Raw genomic sequence first — 23030 nt, forward strand, 5'->3', positions numbered from 1 at the left:
GATGGGATAGGAGGAGATGACTGTGACTTATTTGAAAATAGAGTACCCAAGACCAGGGGACTGACTAGAAAATATAAGGAAAGGAGGGGACAGGACTTGTTTGGAAGAAGATGGTGATCCTTTTGAAGGTGGAGGTACTGTCTTTGAGGAGGTGGTAAAAGGGCAGTCTGGAGAGATTTGAGAGTGAACCTCACAGAATGGGGAGCTGAAAGGTGTGAGAGGAGAAATATAACAAAGGTGCTTGGTTTCAGGGCCTTGGGGAAGACCTCCATTTAGTTGATGGGGGGAGTAGTGTTGGAAGGTGTAGACACACCAAGTCATATTCTCCAGACTGAGAAGGAATGTTAAGACCAAAAAGTGAAGCAGGTAACTCCATAAATGAAAGCCAGCTTTCATTTCTTTTGTGAAGGAAGAGATGTTTGAAGTTGTTTTCCCAGCTTTGCCACACCTCAGTGATTTAGGGCATTGGCTGCTTTTGCCTCCATCTGAGATCTGAATTGAGCTAATCGACTGTTGGGAATGTAAGCAATACCTCACCATCTGAAAACATATGCCTTTTTAAAGTCCTTACATTCCCAAAACAATGGAGTTTTAGTATGTCTGTTGTTATTTCCTACTGCAGGATTTTCTCCTTTTTTGAAGTAAGCCCAGCCTGAGAAGCTAAGTCACATATTTGAGAGATGAGATGCAAAGCCCTGGGTGCTTAGAAGTATTAATTATTTAGACCTGTCACCATTAGCCCCGAGGCAGCATGCCTATGAAAGCACCCAAATTAAAGTACACCACAGGCCATGGGCCTGATAATTTGTGGAGCTCAGAGAATCGTGGCAGACCCAAATACAAGGACAGAAGTGCATTTGCCAGTGGCTGAGTTAGGCTAAGACATAACTTGCCAGTGTCAATGGATAGGCTCTATTGTTAGTAAGTTTGTTCTCTGAAGAGACTGAATACAGAGGTGACCCCCCACCGCCCCCCACTGTTGTTGTTCATTTGCTAAGTTGTGTCGACTCTTTGTGAACACATGGACTGCAGCACACCTGTCCTTCACTGTCTCCCTGAATTTGTTCAAATTCATGTCCATTGAATCCTCACTGTAAAGAAGGGGGACAGGGAAAGACCCTCTTCTTGAAAGATGCATATGTATTAAAATAAATGCAGTGTGTATCCTCATGCTTTGAAGCTCCAAGGTATGATAAGGCTGGGATTTGCTGAACCATACTCTGGTAGAATGCCGATATATAACCCCAAGACTCTGTAAAGAGAAGTACAGGTGAAGTCATACTGGGTGATCTATCTAATGAGTTGGAGTGTTTCCTCAAACCATGACACACTTACCAACGGTAAGTCTCTGTATATCCTGTGGGCATTCTATACATTTCTTTTTTTAATGGGATGGTGTGCTATGAGTTCACATTATGTTTTAAAATAAGACAAATAAAAAAAATAAAATAAGACAAATAGAAATGGACAAAGTCTGTCTTCCCAACAACTTATCTCTGACTCCTTTACTTGTACCCAGTCATTCTTTTTAAAGAATGTTTTGTATTTTGTTTAAACAATATTAAAAGGTACCTTTGCTGCTTAGAACAACTTCAAACTTAGGGCAGAATTGCAACTTACTCAACATTTTGCCAATTTGCTATATTTATTTATGTTGACATCTTTGTGAATGTGTGTATACACTATATATATTCCCATTTTATGTGCATGTATAGTTTTACTCACTCAATGTCTATATTTCATACATAGTAACATTTCACCCCTAAACATTTTAACATGTATCTTTCAAGGTGAAAAATATTTTCTTACATAGTCACACTCAGGAAATTAACACTGATATACCACTATTATCTAATATATAATTTAGATTCAGATATCCCACAATCTGCCAATAATATCCTTTCTATTAATAACTTTTTATCTTTTTCATTTAGAAGCCAATGAAAGGTCACCCTTGGCATCTAGTTGTCATGTCTCTTGAGTTTCCTCTAATCTAGAACACTCCCCCAGCCTCTTCAGATGTTACAGGACACTGGCATTTCAGAAGAGGTCAGGCCAATTGTTGTGTAGGATGTTTCTCATTGGGGATTTGCCTGCTTGTTTACTCCCAGTTGGATTCAAGCTAAGTATCTTATGCCAGATTACTATATAGGTGATGTTGTGTCCTCAGCACATCACTTCAAGGCTTTTTCTCAAGATTGCCAGCTAGACCTTTCTCGTGAGTATGTTATGGATAAAACCAGATAAAAATAGAACACACTCTGAAATCACGATCAGCCTCCAGAACATCTCTCCCACTTTCTAAACTGTACAGAGGTACCAGTTTTCTGCATTTTTTCCTTTACCTACCTGCCTTCTTTTTTAGCTTCATTCAGGTGTAAATGATAAAGATGTACTTTTAATGTATACATCTTGATAAGTTTGAGTGTGTGTGTGTGTGTGTGTGTGCGCACGCACGTATATACACACACATACACACGGGCTTCCCTGGTGGTTCAGTGGTAAAGAATCCCTCCTGCCAATGCAGGAGACATGGGCTCAGTCCCTGGGTAGGGAAGTTCCCCTGGAAGAGGAAATGGCAAGCCACTCCAGTATTCTTGTCTGGAGAAGCCCATGGACAGAGGAGCCTAGTGGGCTACAGTCCATTGGGTTGCAAAAAGTTGGACACGACTGAGCAACATGATACCATCATCATAAGCAAGGTACTAAATTCTTCCTTCTTCCTCTCTTTCCTTCCATTTTACTCCTTATCATGATATTCAAAATCCACCTTCCTGTACAACTCATTTTTTTCTCCCTCGTTAAGTACTTAACCTCCTTAAAAGCAACGACTAAGTCTTGCTCATTTTCTTTCCCAATTGATCACCTTTTATGCAACAAGCATTTAGTAAAATGCTTCTTGAATGAATATTGTCAAAGTCAAGCACAGTACACCATTATGTAGATACAGAACGATTTACACACTGAGGAAGGTTCACTGGAGTTTCTGGATCAAGATGACAATATAAGATCCTGAACTTCCCTCCTTGCATACAAACATGGAATCCACACCAACTACACACTGAGTACTTCCCTCTCAAAGACATTTAGGAAATAGCTGAATGAATCCTGTACATAAACACTGGACAAACAAAAAAGCCCACATCCAGCACGTAGGAGATGTAGAAAACAAACCTAATGGTTACCAGGGAGTTGGGAGATTGGGACTGACATATACACACTACTGTATATAAAACAGATAATAAGGACTTACTGTATAGCACAGGGAATTCTACTCAGTACTCTGGAATGACCTATGTGGGAAAAGAATCTAAAAAAGAGTGGATGGCTATATAACTGATTCACTTTTCTGTATACCTGAAGCTAAGAACATTGTAACACAACTCTACTCCAATAGAAACTAATTTAAAACAACATAGGAGTGTCTGAGCCACAGTCTTGCTGTGAACCCTATCCCGGTCATGGTGACACACAACCAGGAAGGAAATACAACTATTAGCTTCTCTCTGAGTAGTAAAGGTTTGGCCCCAACTCTTAATATGTCCTTCTACCTGAGAGATGGACTCCCCAAACATCTAACATCCATGAAGTCCAGAAAGCCAGAGTGATCAGAGAGATGGTACTTACACGGCTCATGGGGACTCACCATGCCTAACACTGCCCCTGTCCAACTGCACAGCATAAAGACAATAGGCTGGAATGCACCCAGTGTTTCCATGAAAGAGGCTCATTTGTTTATATCTTAAAAGCCTCAGCCTGAAGAGGCAGGCTTCTAATATAACACTCCAGGGACTGACTTCCATACTCTCCAGAGATGATGTAGGCCAGCTAGTGCCATCTCACCCTTCCTGCCTTGCTCCAGGTCATTGGTGTCTCCCATAAAGGAGCTTGTGCACATATCTGCTGTTCTGGTAGTCAGTGGGGGGTTATGTTCACAGCTCAGTGAAATGGTAGCATACCAAAAGAAAAAAAAAAAAAAAACAGCAGTTTTTAAATAGCTAGCTATCTTCCCAGAGCTCAGTGCAGAGGGAGCATACAGAAATTTACGTCTCCCAGTCTTTCGCTAAAAAAGATCTGTTTACATACTTTAAAAGCTGTTGCCGGAGGCTCAGTCTTCCACTCATCTTGCATCTAAGTGCTGACTGAAATCCTCCTCCCCGTTGGAACACTGACAGGTCTGGGCACACCCTCAACTACAGAGGCACTAAGAACAAAAAAAACCTCCTTGGACAATCACGAGAGTTTCAGAGATGATCAAGAGGTAGGGCAGAGCTGAAAAATAAGGCTCATCTCCTACCTGAGATCACCCCTTCAAGATGGGAGGGGCAACTTGTAGCTAATGCATAGAAGCCAACAGAAAGGGACAAGGCAAAGGGAAAAAGAAGAGAAATATGTTCCAAAGAAAAGAACAAGCTAAAACCTCAAAAATGACCTTAAAAGAAATTGAGATAAGTGTTTTCCAAATAAAGATTTCAAAACAGCAGTCACAGAGACGCCCATCAAGGTCAGGAAAACAATGCACAAACGAAGTGAGAATTCCAACAAAGACAGAAAATATAAATGACAAAGCAATGAATACAGTAACAGAACTGATAAATACAATAGAGGCATTCAGCAGCAGACTAGGTGAATTGGGAATAAAAGATGAGCAAATTCAAAGAGGGCAGTGGAATTCATCCATTATACACCAAGTTTTTAAGTAGCTATATGGTTACTAAAGAGAGAAGAGATAAATTAGGAGTTGGGGATTAACATATACACGCTACTATATATAAAATAGATGATCAACAAGGACTTACTCTATAGCACAGGGAACTCTTATCAATACTCTGTAACAACCTATCATGGAAGAGATGGATATAAAAAAGAATATTTGTATATATAACTCAATCACTTTGCTGTACATCTGAAACTAACACAACATCGTCAGTCAACTATATTTCAATAAAAAATTAAAGATAAAGAGAAGATAGCTTAAGGAACTTGTTGTACACCATCAAGCAGACAAAACAAATATTCCTAACATAGAGTCATGGAAGGAAAAGAGAGAAAGGAGCAGAAAACTTTCTTAGCCTGAGGAAGGAGACATACTGTCGGGAAACCTGGACAGTTCCCACACCAAGACACATCATAATTAAACTGTCAAATGTTAAAGACAATGAGAAAGTCTTAAAAGCAACAAGAAAAAAACAACTTCTTACATACAAGGGAACCCCATAAATCCATCAGCAGATTTTTCAACAGAAACTTGACAGGACAGAAGGGAGTTTCATGATATATTCAAAGTATTAAAAAAAAAAAAACACAACTGCCAAGCAGAATACTCTATCCAGCAAAGTTGTCCATAAGAATTGAGGGGAAGGGAAAGAGTTATCCAGACAAGCAAAAGCTGAAGGAAAACAGCACCACTAGACCAGCCTTAGAAGAAATGTACAAGAGACTTCTTTGAATGGAAGGTCATAATTAGTAACAGGAAAACATGGAAGTCTCACAAGGTAAGAATATAATTAAATTCAGAATAATCAAATGTTATAATAATGATAGGCTAATCGCTTGTACATTCAGTAGGAAGGTTAAAAGACAAGAGTGATAAAAGTAACTGTTACCAAAGTAATTTGTTAATGGATACACAAAACATGTAAATTGTGACACCAAGAACATAACATAGGGAGGAGAGTGAAAATGTAGAGCTTTAGAATGTATTTGAACTTTTGTTATTATCATCTTAAAATAGACTTATGTTTCATCTAAACCTCATGGAAACTACAAAGCAGAAACCTATATACAAATGATAGGAAGAACTCTAAGCATGACACTACAATCAGTCATCAAATCACAGAGAAAGAGAGTGAGAAGAAAGGCAAAGAGGAACTGCAAGACAGAAAACAATCTTTTAACTGGCAGTAAGTACATACCTATCAAAAATTACTTTAAGTGGACTAAATCCCCCAATCACAATATAAGAGTGGCTAAATGGCTGAAAAGCAAGACTTACAGTCTCCCAAGGCAATAGAAATAAAGAAATGGAACCTAATCAAACTTAAAAACTTTTGCACAGCAAAGGAAACCATAAGCAAAATGAAAAGACAGCCTACGGAATGGGAGATGCTATTTGCAAATGATACAGCCAATAAGGGCCTAATTTCCAAAATATACAAATAGCTCATATAACTCAACAGCAAAAAATAAAAAATAAAAATAAACAACCCAATTGAAAAATGGGCAGAAGACCTAAATAGACATTTCTCCAAAGAAGAAAATATAAATGGCCAATAGCCACATGAAAAGATGCTCAGCATCACTAATTATCAGAGAAATGCAAATCAAGACTACATGAGGTATCACCTCACACTGGTCAGAATGGCCATATTAAAACTCTACAAATAACAAATGCCAGAGAAGATGTGGAGGAAAGGCAACATGCCTACACTGTTGTTGTAATGTAAGCTGGTGAAGGCACTATGGAAAACAGTATAGAGGTTCGTCAGAAAACTAAAAATAGTATGACCACATGACTGAGCAATCCCAATCCTAGGCACATATCCAGACAAAACTCTAATCCAAAGAGATACATGCACCCCTATGTTCACAGCAGCACTATTCATAATAGCCAAGACAGTTAAGCGACCTAAATGTCCATCAGCAGAGGAATGAATAAAGAAGATGTTGGTACATATATACATTGGAATACTGCTGCTGCTGCTAAGTCACCTCAGTTGTGTCCAACTCTGTGCAACCCCATAGACGGCAGCCCACCAGGCTCCCCCGTCCCTGGGATTCTCCAGGCAAGAACACTGGAGTGGGTTGCCATTTCCTTCTCCAATGCATGAAAGTGAAAAGTGAAAGGGAAGTCACTCAGTTGTGTCCAACTCTTTGCGACCCCATGGACTACAGCCCACCAGGCTCCTCTGCCCATGAGATTTTCCAGGCAAGAGTACTGGAGTGGAGTGCCATTGCCTTCTCTGACATTGGAATACTACCCAACCCTAAAAAAGAACAAAATAATGTCATTTGCAGCAATGTGGATGTAACTCTAGATTATTATACTAAGTGAAGTAAATACCATATGGTATCACTTGTATGTGGAATCTAAAATATGACACAAATGAAGACACAGGGAATAAACTGGTGATTGCCAAGGGAGAGGAGATTCGGGTTAGCAGATATAAACTCTTATACATGGAATGGATAAACAAAGTCCTACTGTAGGGCACAGAGAACTATAATTAGTATACTATGAAAAACCATATTGGGAAAGAATATTAAAAAAGTATATGTATAATATGTATAATATTATGTATATTATGTATACATATGTATAATATTATGTATAATATGAATCGTTTTACCATACAGCAGAAAGTTAGCACAACACTGTAAATCAACTATACTCCCCCCCCCAAAAAAAGGAGAAAGAAAAGACATGTGACAAAGAAATGCAATACATGAACCTGTATCAGAGAAAAAATATATAAGTATATATGTTACACACACATATATTTGGTTATAGTTATAAAGGATATTATAAAGGCAATTCGCGAGATTTAAATATAGTTTACACACTAGATGATAATATAGTGCCAGTGTGGTTCCATAAAATAAGAGTTCAAAGAGATAATGATAAAGTACTTAGGAATAAAGGGGCCTGAACCTTACATTGGAATGAAAATGGGTCAGTAATAGTAATAACAACAATAACAAATCTATGTACTTAGAGAAAGAAGCAAAGCAAATGTGGCAACATATTAACACTTGGTGAATCAAGGTAAATGGTATACAGGAGACTATCTTACTATTCTTAGAATTTTTCTGTAACTTTGAAATTTAAATAAAATTTAATAGAAGCCCTTTCTGACAGAAACAGCAGAAAATAAGACCTTGCTATAGATAGTGAAGTCGCTCAGTCGTGTCCGACTCTTTGCAACCCCATGGACAGTAGCCAACCAAGCTCCTCCGTCCATGGGATTTTCCAGGCAAGAATACTGGAGTGGGTTGCCATTTCCTTCTCCAAGGGATCTTCCTGACCCAGGGATGGAACCCGGGTCTCCTGCATTGTAGGCAGACACTTTACCGTCTGAGCCACCAGGGTAGGGTGCCTATTAAAAAACTCACTTCAGATGTAAAGACATACAAAAGGACTTCCCTGGTAGTCCAGTGGTTAGGACTTTACCTTCCAATGCAAGAGGTATGGGTTCAACCCCTGGTCGGGTAGCTAAGATCTGCCATGCTTCACAGCCAAAAAAACAAAACATAAAATGGAAACAATATTGTGACAAATTCAATAAAAACTTTAAAGATAGCCCTCATCAAAAAAAAAATCTTTTAAAAAGATGTAAAGACACAGAGATTAAAGGGATGGAAAAAGATATTTCACAGAAATAAAAGCCAAAAGAAACCTGGGATAGCTTTACTTATATCAAATAGACTTTGAAACAACTAAAATAAGAGACAAAAAAGGGCATTACATAATGATAAAGAGGTCAGTCCAATCAGACCTATAACATTTGTAAATATTTATTTCACCCAACATGGTGAATATAAGGCAAATATTAACAGACCTGAAGGGAAAAATAGATACCAGTACAGTAATAGTAGGGGATTTAACCATACCTCACTTAATATCAGTGGATAGGTTACCCAGGCAGAAAATCAATAAGGAAGCATGGGACTATACATTAGATCAGATGAGCGGTTAGAGAACATTCCTTCCAAATGCAGCAGAGTACATTCTTCTCAAGTGCACATGGAATGTTTTCTAGGCGGCAACATTCTCTAGGATACATCATATCTTATACCATAAAACAAGTCTCAATAAATTTAAGACTGAAACCATATCCAGCATCTTTTTGACAATAATATAATAAAAACCAAAAACCAATTTCAAGAAGAAAACCGGAAATTCACAAATGTGTGAATATTTAATAACACACCACTGAAACTACAAATGGATTGAGGAAGAAATCAGAAGAGAAATAAAAAATACCTTGAGACAAATGCAAATACAATATATAAAAGTTATGGGATGCAACAAAGCAGTTATGAGAGGGAAGTTTGTAATAATAAATGCCTGCAAGAAGAAACAAGAAAAATCTCAAACAAACAACCTGACTTTACACCTCAGGGAACTAGAAAAAGAAGAACAAACAACATCCAAAGTTAACAGAAGGAAAGAAAGATTAGGACAGAAATAAAGAGAGATGAAAAAGATAATGGAAAATATCACTGAAACTAAAAGCTTGTTTTTAGTTCTTTTTTGAAAAGCTAAATGAAAATGACAAACCTTTAGACAAACTAAAAAAAAAAGAACTCAAATATAAAATCAGAAATGTAAGAAGAGATATTATAACTTAAACCAGAAATACAAAAGATCACAGAACTATTAATAATTATATGGAAACAAATTGGATAATCTAGAAGAAAAGGATAAATACCTAGAAACATGCAACCTACCAAGACTGAATCATGAAGAAACAAAATCTGAACAGACCAACAATGAGAAAGGAGATTGAATCTATAAACAAAAGTTCCCCCCCAAAAAAGCCCACAATCAGATGGTTTCTCTGGTGATTTCTACCAAACACAAAGAATTAATACCAATCCTTCTCAAACACTTAAAAAAATTTGAGACTACACCCCTAAATTATTTTACAAGGCCAGCATTACTTTGATACTAAAGACAGATAAGGACACTACAACAAAACTATAGACCAGTATTTGATGAATACAGATGCAAAATTTCTCCAGAAAATATTAGCAAACCAAATGCAACAATACATTAAAAGGATCATACACCATAAACAAGGGGGATTTATCCCTGTGTTGCAAGGATGGTTCAGTGTGTGTGTATGTGTTTAGTCGCTTAGTCATATCCGACTCTGCGATCCCATGGTCTATAGCCCACCAGGCTCCTCTGTCCATGGAATTTCCCAGGCAACCATACTGGAGTGGGTTGCCATTTCCTTCTCTAGGGGATCTTCCTGACCTAGGGATCAAACCCGCATCTTCTGTATCAGTAAGCAGATTTTTTACCACTGAGCCACCTGGGAAGCCCAGTTCAATATATACAAATCAATAAATATGATATACCCCATTAATGAAAGATAAAAATCACATGCTTATCCCAACAGGTGAAGGAAAAGCATTTGACAAAATTCAGCATCCGTTCATGATAAAAATTCTTAACAAAATGGGTATAGAGGGCATGCATGTCAACATAATAAAGGCCATGTATGACAAGCCCACAGCTAACATCAGGGCCCAGGAAATGGACCACAGCCTTGTCTAACTCAGTGAAACTATGAGCCATGCCGTGTAGGGCCAACCAAGATGAACAGGTCATGGTGGAGAGTTCTGACAAAATGTGGTCCACTGGAGAAGGGAATGGCAAACCACTTCAGTATTCTTGCCTTGAGAACCCCATGAACAGTGTGAAAAGGCAAAAAGATAGGATGCTGAAAGATAGGATATTCAGTGGTGAAAGCTGAAAGGTTTTCCACTAACATCAGAAGCAAGGATGCCTACTCTTGCTGCTTTTGTTCAACATAATGCTGAAAGTCCTAGCCAGCATAATTAGGCAAGAAAAAGAATCAAAGGCACACAAATCAGAAAGAAAGTAGTAAATTTATCTGTATTTGCAAATGACATCATAATATATATAAGAAAACCTGAAAGGCCCTACCAAGTAACGGTTAGAACTCAATAAATTTAGTAAAATTGCAGGATAAAAACTCAATATACAAAAATCTGTTGCATTTTTACACGTTAATAACAAACTATGAGAAAGAGAAATAAAATAATCCCATTTATAATTGCATCTAAAAGAATAAAATACCTTGGAATAAATTTAAGGCAGTGAAAAACCTGTACACTAAAAGCTGTAAGACAAAGATGAAAGAAATTGAAGAAAACATAAATAAATAGAAAGATACTTCATGCTCATGGATTGAAAGAATAGCTGTTGTTAAAAACTACCATTGCAATCTACAGATTCAAGGCAATTTCTATCAAAGTTTCATGGCATTTTCCATGTAAAGAGAATGAAAAATCCAAAAATTTGTATGGAACCACAAAAAAGAACCTAAATAGCCAAAGCAGTCTTAAGGAAAAAAAAGAGCAAAGCAGGCGGCCTCATGTTGCCTGATTTCAAACTGTATTACAAAGGCACAGAAGTAAAAATGATGAGGTATTGGCATAATGACAGATATACAGATTAACAGATCAGAGGGCCCATAAATAACCCTCATACATATGGGGAATTAATTTACAACAAAGGAGCTAAAAACATATGATAGGAAAAGAAGAGTCTCGTCAGAAAATGGTATGGAAAAACTGCACAGCCACATTCCAAAGACTGAAACTGGACCACTGTCTTACACCATACATGAAAATCAATTCAAAATGGATTAAAAACTTACTGTAAGACCTGAAACCATGAAAATCCTAGAAGAAAACATGGGCGGTAAGGTCTATGATATATCTTGGCAATGACTTTTTGAGTTGACACCAAACATAAAGGCAAGAAAAACAAAAATAAAATGACTACATCAAATAAAAAGCTCCTGTACAGTGAACAGGAAATTGAAAATGAAAATGCATTTCAGGAAAATGAAAATGCAACCTACAGAATGGGAGAAAATATTTGCAAATCCTATATCTTATAAGGAGAATATTCAGATTTTGTAAAGAACTCAAAAGAACCAACAATCTGAAAAATGGGCAGAAGATCAGACATTTTACCAAAGAAGATATACCAATGGCCAGCAGGTACATGAAAAGGTGGTGAACGTCATGAGTCATCAGGGAAATGCAAATCAGAACCATGAGATATCACCTTACCTCTGTTAGAATGGCCGTTATCAAAGAGAGAAAATGTAACTCCTGGTGAAGATGTAAAGGGAACCCTTGTGCACAGTCTTAGTGCAAATGTAAAATGGTGCAGAGAACAGATTGGTGGTTGCCATATGCAGGGGGGTGGGAAAAAGTGGTCAAAAAGTACAAACTTCCAGTTATAAATTAGTCCTGCATGAGCTATAACGTACAGCATGGGGATTACAGTTAATGATACTGTATTGTATATTTGAAAGTTGTGCGACAGCATGGATAGACCTAGAGATGATCATACTAAGTAAAATAAATCAGAGAAAGATAGATACTATATGATGTCACTTATATGTGGAATCTAAAGAATGATACAAATTAACTTTATTTGCAGAACAAATAGAATCACAGACAAAGAAAACAAACGATTACCAAAGGGGAAAGGGAATAAATTAGTAGTATGGGAGTAACAGATACACACTACTATATATAAAATATATAAACAGCAGGGTCTTACTTTAAGCGCAGGGAAATATATTCAATACCTTGTAATTACCTATAATGGAAAAGAATATGAAAAAGAAATATATATATATGAGTCCCCTTGCTGTACACCTGAAACTAACACAACATTGTAAATCGACTATATTTCAATTTTTTTAAGTTGCTAAGAGATTAAATCTTTTATTCTTGTGATGAAAACTTTTTTTTAATTTATTTTTTATTTTACTTTACAATTCTGTATTGGTTTTGCCATACATTGACATGAATCCACCACGGGTGTACATGCGGTTAAGATTTATAACTATGGTGATGAATGTTAACTTACTGTAGTAATTCATAGTATATACATATTTCAAAGAATCATGTTGTCCATCTGAAATTAATAAAATATTATATATCAATTAGATCTTAATAGAAATAAGAAATGAATAATAGCTACTAATTTCAGTATCTTTCATCACCATTCAACACAAACCAGCATCATCACTGTATACCATTAATGTATTAGAAAACTTAAACCCAGTATATTTATGTAGAATTGATACCATCCCGAGCTTTCCTGGTGGCTCAGTGGTAAAGAACCTGCCTGCCAACACAAGAGACGCAGGTTTGATCCCTGGGTCGGGAAGATCCCCTGGAGAAGGAAATAGCAACCCACTCCAGTATTCTTGCCTGGGAAATTCAATGGACAGGGGAGCCTGTCCATAGGGTCACAAAGAATCAGATAAGACTTACTGACCAAAGAACAACCACAAAAAGCCATCTATCGTCTCTCCTAGATCATGATTTCAAAAAGTCATTGAAGGCAAATATCAGGTACAGGAGAAAACTTTTTTTTTCTTAAGAAAAACTAGAAAAAGGCAGGGACAACATATCCAATTAGAAATTAGTTAAAATAGAGTGTGTGGTTTAAATAAGTAATCCAAAGAAAAATAATGGTGGGTATATTTGCTTATACACAGTCACCTTTTTTAAGAGAAAATAATGTTCTAATGGGCTTCCCTGGTAGTTCAGTTGGTAAAGAATCTGCCTCCATTGCTGGAAACCCCAGTTCGATTCCTGGGTCGGGAAAATACCCTGGAGAAGGGATAGGCTACCCACTCCAGTTTCTTAGGCTTCCCTGGTAGCTCAGCTGGTAAAGAATCTGCCTGCAATGCAGGAGACCTGAGTTTGATTCCTGGGTTGGAAAGATCCCCTGGAGAAGGGAATGGCTACCCACTCCAGTATTCTGGCCTAGAGAATTCCATGGACTGTATACCCCATGGGGTCACAAAGAGTCAGACACAACTGAGCGACTTTCACTTTCACTTTACATAGCTTCCTTTTATATGAAGAGAAAACAGCAGTAGTTCACTTGGGTGTAAAGAGAATAATGGGTGTAAGGATTCTTGTGTCTCAGCTGCACCGCTTCTGGCTAAAGTCACTTTTTAAGCAAGTAAAATTATCATTTGAATTGACAGGCAAATCAGATAGATGGGATCTCTTCCTTTCAAAAAAGCCTAAAACCATGGTGAATTTCAGGAGACTTGAAGCATACGATTTCATTTCTTTTATCTCAGACTTAATTGAGCCATCTCCTTTTCTCTTCACTTCAGCAGTGTCTAGCATATTATACTATATCAGAGTGCTGTTTGAACTTTGACTATGTCTTTCCTTATTTTGAAACATTTATCTTTTTTAAATGTTTCTGTCATTTCTTTGAACCAACTTCAGATAAACCGTGAAAAGTAGGACTAATAATGCAAAAAGGATTTTTATGGACATCTGTGGGAATTACCTTGGATTGGAAAATTGAAGTATTAATGCTGAAGAATTGCAATTAACTAAGTTAGAAATCCCTTAACCATTGGCAGTGCTATTTTAGCAGGCAATGCATTGGTGAAGTGGGGATGACGTCTGGCCAAGTTCCCAGTGTACCCAGTTGGGACTCAATAAATGTTTTCTTGTTGAACAAATGAGGATTGTTTTGGTGGGAGGAGGTTTATGGTTCCTAGTATTGTTGTTGGAGTCAGGAACATTTTGGACTTGCCTGTAATATTGGTGGCTCAGACCATAAAGAATCTGCCTGCAATGCAGGAGACCCAGGTTCGATCCCTAGGTTGGGAAGATCCCCTGGAGAAGGGAATGGCTACCCACTCCAGTATTCTTGCCTGGAGAATTCCAGGGATAGAGGAGCCTGGTGGGCTGCACTCCATGGGGTCACAAAGAGCCGGACATAACTGAGTGCCTAACACTTTCACATAATATTATAGCTACATGTCAGCATATGATTAAAATAATCTGTAAACATTGGTATCTTGCTGGTTCAGTCCATTAAAACAGAGTATACCAGTCAGCTATTGCTATGTAACAAAATAGTCACAAAATTCTCAAGGTACGTATTTGTCATTCATGCATCTGTTGGTTGACTGGAGTTGTGCTGGAGCTCAACTAGCACAACTCCTAGTTGTGGGTTGTGGTCAAGTCTGTTTGACATGTCTTTCATCCTCCTTGGGTCAGCAAACCACTGGATTCTGTACTTCTAATGGCACATAAGCACAAGAAAGCAAGCCCAATCACCCAAGGACATTACAAGCTTCTGCTTATGTCATATCTGCTAAAATTCCATTGGGCAAAGCAGGGCATATGACCATGTCCAAATTCCTGGGCCAGGGAAGCATGTGCCCTCTAATACTTGGTCACTTTACTTTGTATGCCATAGTCAACTTCCTGGTCTTCTTGGAACAAGCCAATCACACTCTCCCCTCAGAGTATCTGCACTTGCTATTCTCTGTCTGATGCACTCTTCCTTCCATTACCTACATTACTCTAAGTCTTCTTTCTAGTAACTACAGACCTTTAAGTCCCTAACACTTTAGCTCACCTGCCCCTTATTAATGAGGACTTCTTAGACTCCCCTTTCTGCAGAGTCTTCCTCACTGCCCTTCCCTCTTTTCTGAGGCCTGTATTCCTCCATAAGAATGTCTCCATGGAGACCAAGCTTTTTAGTTGTGTATTGCTATAATCCCAGTACTCAGAACCCAGGATCCCCAACCTCCAGGATCTCTTGCCTGATGATATGAGGTGGAGCTGATGTAATAAAACTAGAAATAAAGTGCACAATAAATGTCATGTGCTTGAATCATGTAGATACCATCGCGCCCACCCTGGTCTGTGGAAAAGTCCTCCACGAGATCAGTTGCTGGTGCCAAAAAGGTCAGTGACTGCTGCACAGAGCAGTTGCCTGCTACATAGTTGGCTTTTGAGAAACATTTGAATTTATAAATAAATCTGTTTGAATTTTTTTTAACATTTAAAATCTGGCTCAGTGTTGAATAGTCCAGTGGCATTAGTTTAATTTCAGGTGTCATTTAGCTGTTTTCACTTTTCCAGTATAATCTGACAGAAAATATTAGGCTATAAGTATTTTTCGGTGGTTGATTCACCTCTGCTCATGCATATATATAATTCTGATTTTGATTCTTAAAGGAGATTAGTGAAACCCAAAGGAGTTTCTGCTTCCTGTGAAAATCTTAAGAACAGATTATATTTTACTTGTTTATGTTTACACCTAGGACGTAATAGGCCTTCAAAAACTGTTTGAATAGACACATTGATCACTGCCATGAAAATTTCCACTGCAACCAAGAAGCCAAGTTTACATTCCTACTCAGACACATACCTTTGAGACTCGTAGATGATAGTTATGACTGGTTGACATCATTAGGTTTATACTATTTTTTGATCCTTGAAGTAATTCAGGGAAAAGAATGTCAGTCACTTCATTGAACTGCACGTAAACCTTAATCACAGTCCAGTGGAGTTCCTAGAGCTCCAGCGTGAGGTAATTAAACTGTCAGAAATATTAACATAGCTGCTCATGAGTGTCTCTGTTGGTTCCAACTTATTCTGTAATATGTACAATCACTAAAGTTGACTTGATGCCATGAAAAATGCCTTATATTCCCCAAATCAGCAAAATTTTGCAATTGGTAATGGAACCAAGAGATGTAATCAACCCTGCAGCTGTCAGCATCCTGTTCCTTCTGGCGATATTTCATTCATTCCATCTTTTTCAGATGATGGTAGTCTAAAAGCACAGGCAAGAAGAAACTACAGATGCTGAATTTCATTCTTTGATTTTTAAAGGCATGGATATGAGCAAGTAGTTTGTGCGTGTGGATGGATAAATATTCTAACTTCCTTCCACCTTATGACCTGAATTCTTTAGCAATCATTTTCTGTCCTTAGTACTTCAAAGAGGTTTTCTATGGTATGTTACCAGGAGACTCACCGAATCAGAGAGGTTTTTATCTCTCCCAGGTCCTTAGCCCTCCTTTCTAATAATGGTATACAGCCTCACATTCACCTTGCATATGATTTTATCTCAATGGTGAGCATTGCCAATGATTCTTTCAGCTTCTGCTTTAAGGAAGAAAAGGCGAAAACTTGGTAATAAATGCAGGGTTATAATCAGAGATGAAATTCCAAGTGGCATAGACCAAAGGAAATGACAAGCATATTTAAGTCATTACATCACTGGCTCCCTTTTAAAGTCAGATGTGAACCTGAGGTTGTCCTTAAGTGTGTCCATTATTGTTGATTTGCTGAAACAAGGTCTTGTTTTAAATGAAAGTGACAATGTACTGAACAAACAGAACTCAAAAACACGTAATTTTCACAGTTGGAAGATTGAATGTTATGAAAAATGACTTTCAGAGACCTTCAAAGTTCAAAATAATTTTGTTTGCTCTTAAGAAATTTCTGCTTACTGCAAATGCTATTTGAGGTGTATTTCCTTGACACATCAATAAAAAGTAGAAACACGGATCAACAAACTCTACAAGGAGACTCCCATCCCCAGAAGACCATCCATGCCTAACCTCCTTTCCTTCCACATCTTTATCTCTTCACAGAAACAAATTCTCAAAAATTAAAAATAAGTTTCCCTTTGTAAGCCTCCAAAAACATAATTATGAAGTAACCCCATGTAACAAAGGGGAAAGGAACATAACTTCCTAGTATTTCCATATGTACAGTCCTTAAAATACCAATATTTCATTACCTTTATAGGTCACATGAAACTCTTATTTCTCCCTATTAAACTGGACTTCAAAGGTACTTGAATTTTGTTTGTATTTTTTTTGTTAAATGTCAAAGGAAAGAGTGGAAAAAATACATCAATGTCTCCACTCCTTGCATTCATACAGTGAATTCAAAATGTCACATTCTTCTTTTGTGTTGAAGAGACACACTGCAAGTATGCACTAATCCTTTTTTATTACAAAGAACAGCATTTCATATTTGTTAATGGGGCATAAGGAACTTACGGCAACTTTACCTTAACTTCTAAGCAGGTACACAGTTTTCTTTTCCAAAGATAATGATGTACATAAATCCCTGCATGAATTCTTCTTCCCTTGAAGGAACTGCTCCCTAATTAGTAAGCTTGAGGGGTTATTTTTATTTCTGTTATTTATGAACAAGTGGCAAAGAATTTATGATGGATTTTAAAATGCTATCATGAACCTTTTCTCTAGTCTCACTGTTTTTTTTTCCTAAAGTGTAATTTGGCATTATTTATGTTTGCTTTCATTTAGGCGAGGAAGACCTTCTCAGTCCTCCCCAGGACTCAAGCACAGGGTTAGAGGAAGTGATGGAGCAACTCAACAACTCCTTCCCTAGTTCCAGAGGTAAGTGCCAGGACTCGGAAGTCACTCAGACTTACCGGAAGTAGACTACTCACTGCCATACATAACTGGTATGTGTAGTTTCCATGTTAACATAAACAAGTGCTGACAGAATGCCAATTTGGGATCATTGTGAGAAGAATTTCTTTTCAAATGTTAACTTCTGACTTGGAGGGTTTTGAATTCAAATAACCTGTTTCCAGAAATAAGAATACTAACTTAACATTTATAAGGTGTCTTCCTTGCTTGGCACGTTGGTCTGAAGAGTTAATTATGAGATAGCTTTTACTACGGAGCAATTATTAAGGGAGATTTATAGATGAGGAAATTAATGCCTTGATGGTGCCTTTACCAGAGACATACAGCTACCACATGATACAGTAATGTGCAGAATATGCCTAGTGTACAGTAGTGGTGGGCACTTGAGCTTGCAATCTGATGCCCTTTATGTATATTTTAAAACTGTATCTTACCCCTTCATTTAAATGTAAGTACAGTTAAATATATATGTACTAGTTTTTTTTTTCTACTCCTTTAGATAGAATACAGTTTTCACAAAGAAAGGCATTCGTGTCTTGAACTATTTTTCTTAGTTCATTGCCCTAACATAAAACAAAGTCACTGACCCACTCCCCCTTCAGTGAATAAAAAGAATGGCAGACAGCATGTGGACAAGAGTCAAACATATTGTATTGCAAATGTGAAAATTGCTAAGAGTGAAAATCTTAGGCATTCTCATCGCAAGAGAAAAACCTGTAACTTTGTATGGTGACAGATGGTACATAGACCTATTAGGGTGATCATTTCACAATGCATACAAATGTCAAATCACTAGGTTGTACACCTGATACTAATATAATGTCATATGTCAGTTATACTTCAATTAAAAAAAACATAATGGCAGCAGTCACCTGTGAGCAAATAGAAGGAAATTCTAGAGAAGCCAAGGGGAGAAAGCACAAGGCTCAGTGGCCAGTGATTGGCACCCCTAATGGGCAGCCAAGGAGGGAAGGGCAACAAACAATGGGGCTATTTGTTCCTCTCCATAAGGGCAATGAAGAGGGTGTTTGCAGTCCTATGTTTTTCCTATCTTTTTGTTCAGTGTCAGTTAACAATGGCTATTTCCCAGCTATTTGATGTGCGAGGGAGCATTGTGCAATGCACATTAAAAGCAATAACATTCTGATAGAGCGTTGCTAAGGAACCGTAAGGGGAAGCTAATTTTAAATGTCTGCACCAGCCATCTTTTCACTGCTGAGTGCCTCTGATGTGTTGATTTTAAGAGATAAAATTCTTGTGTCTTCCACCCACCTTCTTATCCCCCACCTGGCCAGCCTCTTCTCCATCCTGCCTTCACTGTCTCCCTAGATGCCCTGATTCATAACAGGAAGACCGCATGCTGGTCTGACTGAAATCAAACACATTCACCTTTATCCTGCCTCCTGTCGCTAGCACCTACTGTGCGCCAGCTGAGGTGTTAGTGATCCAAAGGAGAAATGCCAAGTTCTTGCCGTCAAGGTGCTTTTGGTCAACTGGGGACACAGCCCTCCCAGACGTTCAAATCACCACACAATTAACTGGATTATTCCTATGATGGAGACATCTGTGCCATGAGAGAACCCTAGAAACACCCTTCAAGATAAACAGGAGGGTGTCAGCCTCAAGCAGAGCAAGGGTCTTCCTCAAGGTCACACAGCTCCTCATGGGCCCGGTGCTGTGGAGCCCAACTTTCACACACATTTCACTGACCCCCAGCTTTCTCTTGAAGGTCACAGACCTGCGTCTCTTCCCAAGTCCTTGGCCTGAAAGCTTGTTTACTGATTCTGTGGGAAGTTAGTGGTCACGTCAGGCATTTCTTTCACATCCAAACCACTGGAGTAGATCCAAGGAGAGACTGGAGCAAGGTGCAGGGCTCTGCTTCCCCATTGGGGGCCTTTTCATACCCATACTAGGTCCCTGGCATCCTGATTATCTTAAGATGAGAGCTAGGCATTCCCCTCTTAAAGTCGTTGAAGCTAAACAGCACAGGAGTGTGAAAGACCAGAAATACACCTCCTCTGATAGGGTATTTGGCAGTCAGCCTCTGATCTTACATTCACTTGTATGATGGTAATTTACTTACATGGAAACCTGGGAAACTCTCTTCAGGCCGCCTGGTTAGTGTTTACTAAATTAGTGCTTATGGAAGCATTTCATCCCCTGAGTGCTAATTGGACTTCTCAAATAGGGCATAAGCAGGCTTTGTCTGAAACCAATTCCATTAACCAAGTTCCTACTTACTCAACAGTACCCTGGTGGCCTGAGAGAATTCATTCATTGTCCTGAAGCAAACACAATCAAATCAACAAACAAACACAGAATAAGAGAGTAGATAAGGTGCTGGAAGAGCTGACTGGTCTTTCTGTGATGCGATGACCCTGACATTTTTTTGTTGTTAATTCCTACCAAATTATACCTTATCATAGGCCCTTTATGATTTTGTACCCCATTGCAATGTGTAGGTTCGTTTTCCCACACTGCCAAACAGTTCTCATATATGCAGGAGATATATGCTCTAGTTCAGCTCAGTTCTGACTACTACCTACCTACCTGGAGACAGGATCAAAGTCCACAGGTTAAGGTCTCAGTCCCACAAGTCCCTCCTCTCCTCACTTCAGAATGCCAATTTTAAGTCTGCGTTGTCCGCTGGGTTTCTGACCCACTGGCTAGACACTAGAGATTCCAACAACCCGCTCTTTGGGTCAATTAATTTGCCAGAGCAGCACACAGAACTCAGAGAAACATTTTCTTTACTAGATCATGGGTATGTGATAGAAAGATATAATCAGAAACAGCCAGATGGAAGAGATGCATAGAGCAAGGCATGAGGAAAGCGGGTGGAGCTTCCATGCCCTCCCTGAGCTCACCACTCTCCCCATTTTGTCTCCACATGTTCACCAGCCAGGAAGCTCTCCAAATCCTGTTCTTTCTGGTTTATGTGTAGGCTTCATTACATAGGTGTGACTGATTAAATCATGATTAAATTGGCCACTGGTGATTAAAGTTAACCTCCAGCCCCTCCCCTCTGGGCTCCCTAGTGGCTCAGTTGTAAAGAATCTGCTTGCAGTGCTTAAGCCACAGGTTCGATTCCTGGGTTGGGAAGATCCCCTGAAGGAAGGCATGGCAGCCCATTCCAGTATGCTTGCCTGGAGAATTCCATGGACAAAGGAGCCTGGCAGGCTAAAGTCCATGGGGTTGCAAACAGTCAGACACAACTGAAGCGAATGAGCACACAGGCATGTCCTCTCCTCTTCCTAGAGGTCAGGGGGTAGGACTCAAAGTTCCAACCCTCTCATCACTTGATTGGCTCCCCTGGCAACCAGAATCCATCCAAAAGTCACCTCAGTAGCACATAACAAAAGACACTTTGCTGCTGCTCACCACAGGAAATTCCAAGGGTTTTAAGAGTATTGTGCCTTGGAGAGGGATGAAGACTAAATATATATTTCCTGTTATATGTCACAGTATCACACCTATCTGTCCATAAATTTAAATGGATAAAATGTCTTCTCATTGTAAAAAGGCTGATGATTGATGCACTCTAAAAAGTGGTTTTTCAAGCATCTAGATCCCAGACAGGTGGGAACCAGAAGGTTGATGATGCTGACTCCCAATTACCTCACCACCAACCAATCAGAAGAACATCTGTGAGCTTATCACACACACAAACCCCCTCCTTTCACTGAAAGCCTCAGAGGAGTTCAGGTCTTTTAAGCACTAGTTATCCTGGACTCCTGGCTTGGCTCTCTGCAATAAAGCAATTCTTTTCTACTTCACCCAAAAAAATAAAAATTATTAAAGTGGATTTTTGGATACTTTATTTATAACTAAAGGCATTTTTTAATTTTCAAAGAATGGAAAATATACACACATACACACATACGTGTGTGTGTGTGTGTGTATGTCTGTATATATATAGTAGGATTTAGGGGGACTATATTAACAATTGGTAGATATGTTGATATTAAGCCAAAAATCTTGAGATTCTTAATATCTCAGGATTAGAGACTCTGTCAAATTGGAAGGGCCTTGAAAGATCATTTTAGCATCTTTGATGTTCAAAACCATGGCTTTTGATTTTTTCTGATCATTATCCATAATAAGAGAAACATATTACATCTCAGACTGGGGTAAAGATACAAGTTATTTGTGTGTGTATGTACATACATATATGTATGTACCCACTGTATATATACCACACTTATATGTATATACTCACATATACACACAAAGATCAGAAACAAGTTTTCATGCCAATACTTTCTTTACTACATACAATTCACACTGTTTCTGTTTTATGTATTTAAAAATAAAATGCTGGTTGCAACCCACTATATTGATTTCTGATCCAGTGGTTTAAAAACACTGTTCCCTAGCAGTTGAAAACCTTCATACTGCTATCTCTGCTTCACTAATAACAAAGGGACTGGTTAATGACTTAACCAACGGCCGGAAGCTGAAATAGTTGCGTAGAATCAGGACTCAAAGTCTAGTTCTTTTAGTTCCACATACTGTGATCCATAATCGAGTACACTATTCCCCACACTTATGTTAAAGATCTGTAAAATGAAAATACAGGTACTATTATTTATTGAAAACAATCTGTGTAAGTGGACCCACGCAGTTCAGACCCATGTTGTTTAAAGGTCAACTGCAGTCTTTTATTATTAAAGAAATAAGCAAGATCCATGCATTGAAAAAATTAGAACAGACATACAAAATTATATGTTGCATTTTCACCAGAAAAAAAAATACTGCTCTAACTGATCTCAGCTTTCCTGACCCAGGTGAATATATATATATATATATATATTTTTTTTTTTTTGATGACGTTTTAAAAGTTTCACCATGGAAGTTTCTGCCAAGACTTGGCTAGTGTCTTAGAGAACACTGGATTTTTCATCTTAAGTCTGCCATCCACGTTCCCATTGGTGTATTACAAAAAGTGAAGTTCATGCTTGCTACAGCTGTCTTGGACAGCTGTTTGCATAACTTAAAACA

General features: G+C 38.3%; 1 protein-coding gene across 12 annotated transcripts in view; it reads left to right on the forward strand.

Annotated features, from left to right (window-relative positions):
* Positions 1 to 23030, forward strand: part of DMD (dystrophin) — a 2254125-nt gene that overhangs the window by 2219742 nt on the left and 11353 nt on the right. For all 12 annotated transcript variants that reach the window (XM_040266338.1, XM_040266336.1, XM_040266334.1 and 9 more), the window contains one exon: positions 17901 to 17993. In XM_040266338.1, the coding sequence (XP_040122272.1) occupies positions 17901 to 17993 (93 nt within the window). The remainder of the gene's footprint in view (positions 1 to 17900; positions 17994 to 23030) is intronic.

The sequence above is a fragment of the Oryx dammah genome, unplaced genomic scaffold, assembly GCF_014754425.2.
Source record: "Oryx dammah isolate SB20612 unplaced genomic scaffold, SCBI_Odam_1.1 HiC_scaffold_23, whole genome shotgun sequence".
Lineage (NCBI taxonomy): Eukaryota > Metazoa > Chordata > Mammalia > Artiodactyla > Bovidae > Oryx > Oryx dammah.